Raw genomic sequence first — 2669 nt, forward strand, 5'->3', positions numbered from 1 at the left:
AATTCAAAAGTTGTATATCCGTAAAATTTCATAATTTTATTCAGCAACAATATAAAATAACAGTATAACTTAAAAATCCATATTGAATAATTGTCAAAATGAATCCATTTCATTGTAAATTTCAATACTTTTCAGCGCCATTTCACCTGGCTCATATCCATTGAATCAATTGCTTCTTTAATAGCCCTCGTTGTAGTGGCGGCGCAGAGCATAGACGAAAAATAAATCATCATCAGAAACAAACGCGGGATTGAATTCGCTTGCTCGCTCTCATCGTCGCAGCTTCTGCCGCTGCAAGCAAGCAGAACAGGCCCCGTGAGATTGGAAATCTTCCGGGGAGCACTTACACTGCACGCTGTCTGCTGGGAGAGAAAACCGGTGCAGTGAGAAAAAGCGCGCGCCATCCGATCACAGAATAGAACGCTACAACGTGACGTGACCGTCGTCGTATAAATACGATCGCGCGGAACCGCCTCAAAGTTATTCTAGTTGCGGAAATTTTCGACGCGACACGTGCTCCAGTTGGCTGCCGTTCCCCGGGATACTGAGTGCCTTGCAGTGAAGTGATCTTTTCGTTAGGACCAACGCATAGTATTTAGTGCATTTCTTTTTGTGAGTGATCTTTACTTGATGGGATGGACGATTAACTGCGTGTGATGAAATTTTGATTCATACTTTGACATTTAGCTTGTTGCATAACTTAATAACTTGTGCTTATTAAAATATTTAAGATCGCAGCATGAACGATTAATCAACGTAAAATTGTAGCAAAAATCAGGTTAAACTTGCTTTTTTCTATTGCCGACAGATTATTTGATCGCAACCAGAAACAACCGAAGCAAAAATGTGTGATGAAGATGCAGCTGCTCTCGTTGTGGATAACGGATCTGGAATGTGCAAAGCTGGATTCGCTGGAGACGATGCACCGCGTGCCGTTTTTCCGTCCATTGTTGGACGTCCTAGGCATCAGGGCGTGATGGTCGGTATGGGTCAGAAAGACTCGTATGTCGGTGATGAGGCTCAATCTAAACGTGGTATTCTCACTCTGAAATATCCAATCGAGCACGGCATTATCACGAACTGGGATGATATGGAAAAGATCTGGCATCATACTTTCTACAATGAATTACGCGTAGCCCCGGAAGAACACCCTGTCCTGCTGACCGAGGCTCCACTGAACCCTAAAGCAAACCGTGAAAAGATGACTCAGATCATGTTCGAAACTTTTAACTCGCCAGCCATGTACGTCGCCATTCAAGCTGTTCTGTCCCTGTATGCCTCCGGTCGTACCACCGGTATTGTTCTGGATTCCGGAGATGGGGTTTCTCACACTGTCCCAATCTACGAAGGTTATGCTCTGCCACATGCTATCCTCCGCCTGGACCTAGCCGGTCGCGATCTCACTGACTATCTGATGAAAGTTTTGACTGAGCGCGGTTACTCTTTCACAACCACGGCTGAGCGCGAAATCGTTCGCGATATCAAGGAAAAGCTGTGCTATGTCGCCCTGGATTTTGAGCAGGAAATGGCAACCGCTGCTGCTTCCACCTCTTTGGAAAAATCGTATGAACTTCCCGATGGGCAAGTCATAACCATCGGTAATGAACGATTCCGTTGTCCGGAAGCTCTCTTCCAACCATCTTTCTTGGGTATGGAATCCTGTGGTATTCACGAAACAGTCTACAATTCGATCATGAAATGCGACGTTGATATTCGTAAGGACCTATACGCCAATACCGTTCTATCCGGCGGTACCACCATGTATCCGGGTATTGCTGATCGCATGCAAAAGGAAATCACCGCATTGGCTCCATCTTCAATCAAAATCAAAATCATTGCACCACCAGAAAGGAAGTATTCCGTCTGGATCGGTGGATCCATTCTAGCTTCTCTGTCCACCTTCCAGGCCATGTGGATCTCCAAACAGGAGTACGATGAATCGGGTCCGGGAATAGTTCATCGCAAGTGCTTCTAAATAAGTGCAGAAAACAAAATTCACAATCATCGCTCAAACGTGCCAAAGATCTTAGATATGACTTTATAGTATTATTGGTGTAGTGTGCCATTTTTCCACATTTGTCACCAGTAGATTCCTTTTATGAAAATTTTCAAATTAGAAAGTATTTCAATTAGGCCCTAATTTCAATTAGTTCTTTAACCTGTCTGTATCTAGTTGTGATCTCAAGCTACATGAAGCAAATCCTTATTAACTCCTTGTAATGATCAGTTTTTTTTATTATGAGTTAACTATCATGGTGTGTATGAGTTAAACTAAGATCCTTTTTGTAACAACTAGTTGTTAGTGTAGACTTCATTTGAAACAAAATCTGTAAACTGAAATGGTCATGAATCACTGCAAAAATTTTTCTTAACTGTACTTCTCAGTAGCAGTAGACAGGTTCAAAAATACTTGTTGTCACTTAAAAACTATTCTAGTTTAGCTAGTCATGATTGAATATCTTTTGCTTAAGTGTTTCCTTCAAAATGGATGCATAATAAAAAGATTGAAAATGCTTTCGCGTTTATTTTGATACCGAGACAGATGTCCGTCTAGACAAGTTATTCGCCGTACAATAAAGATTATTTCTAAATGCATACGGAACATATTGGATGGCAACCAAAAAACTGGTTCTGTAGTGCAAAACCAATTTATTTGGAGGTAACCTAGT

At 41.9% G+C, this 2669-nt stretch overlaps 1 protein-coding gene across 1 annotated transcript; it reads left to right on the forward strand.

Moving 5' to 3' along the window:
* Positions 1-533: 533 nt before the first annotated feature.
* On the forward strand, positions 534-2410 carry LOC128738778 (actin-1). The gene is made up of 2 exons (XM_053834140.1): positions 534-612; positions 809-2410. Exon 2 carries the CDS (start codon positions 845-847, stop codon positions 1973-1975), a length of 1131 nt encoding a protein of 376 aa, XP_053690115.1. The 5' UTR covers positions 534-612; positions 809-844; the 3' UTR covers positions 1976-2410.
* Positions 2411-2669: the final 259 nt, after the last annotated feature.

Source organism: Sabethes cyaneus, chromosome 2 (assembly GCF_943734655.1).
Source record: "Sabethes cyaneus chromosome 2, idSabCyanKW18_F2, whole genome shotgun sequence".
NCBI lineage: Eukaryota > Metazoa > Arthropoda > Insecta > Diptera > Culicidae > Sabethes > Sabethes cyaneus.

Bases quoted from the DNA above. Each gene is read 5' to 3' on its own strand.
- LOC128738778 (XM_053834140.1), top strand. From the start codon at position 845: ATGTGTGATGAAGATGCAGCTGCTCTCGTTGTGGATAACGGATCTGGA.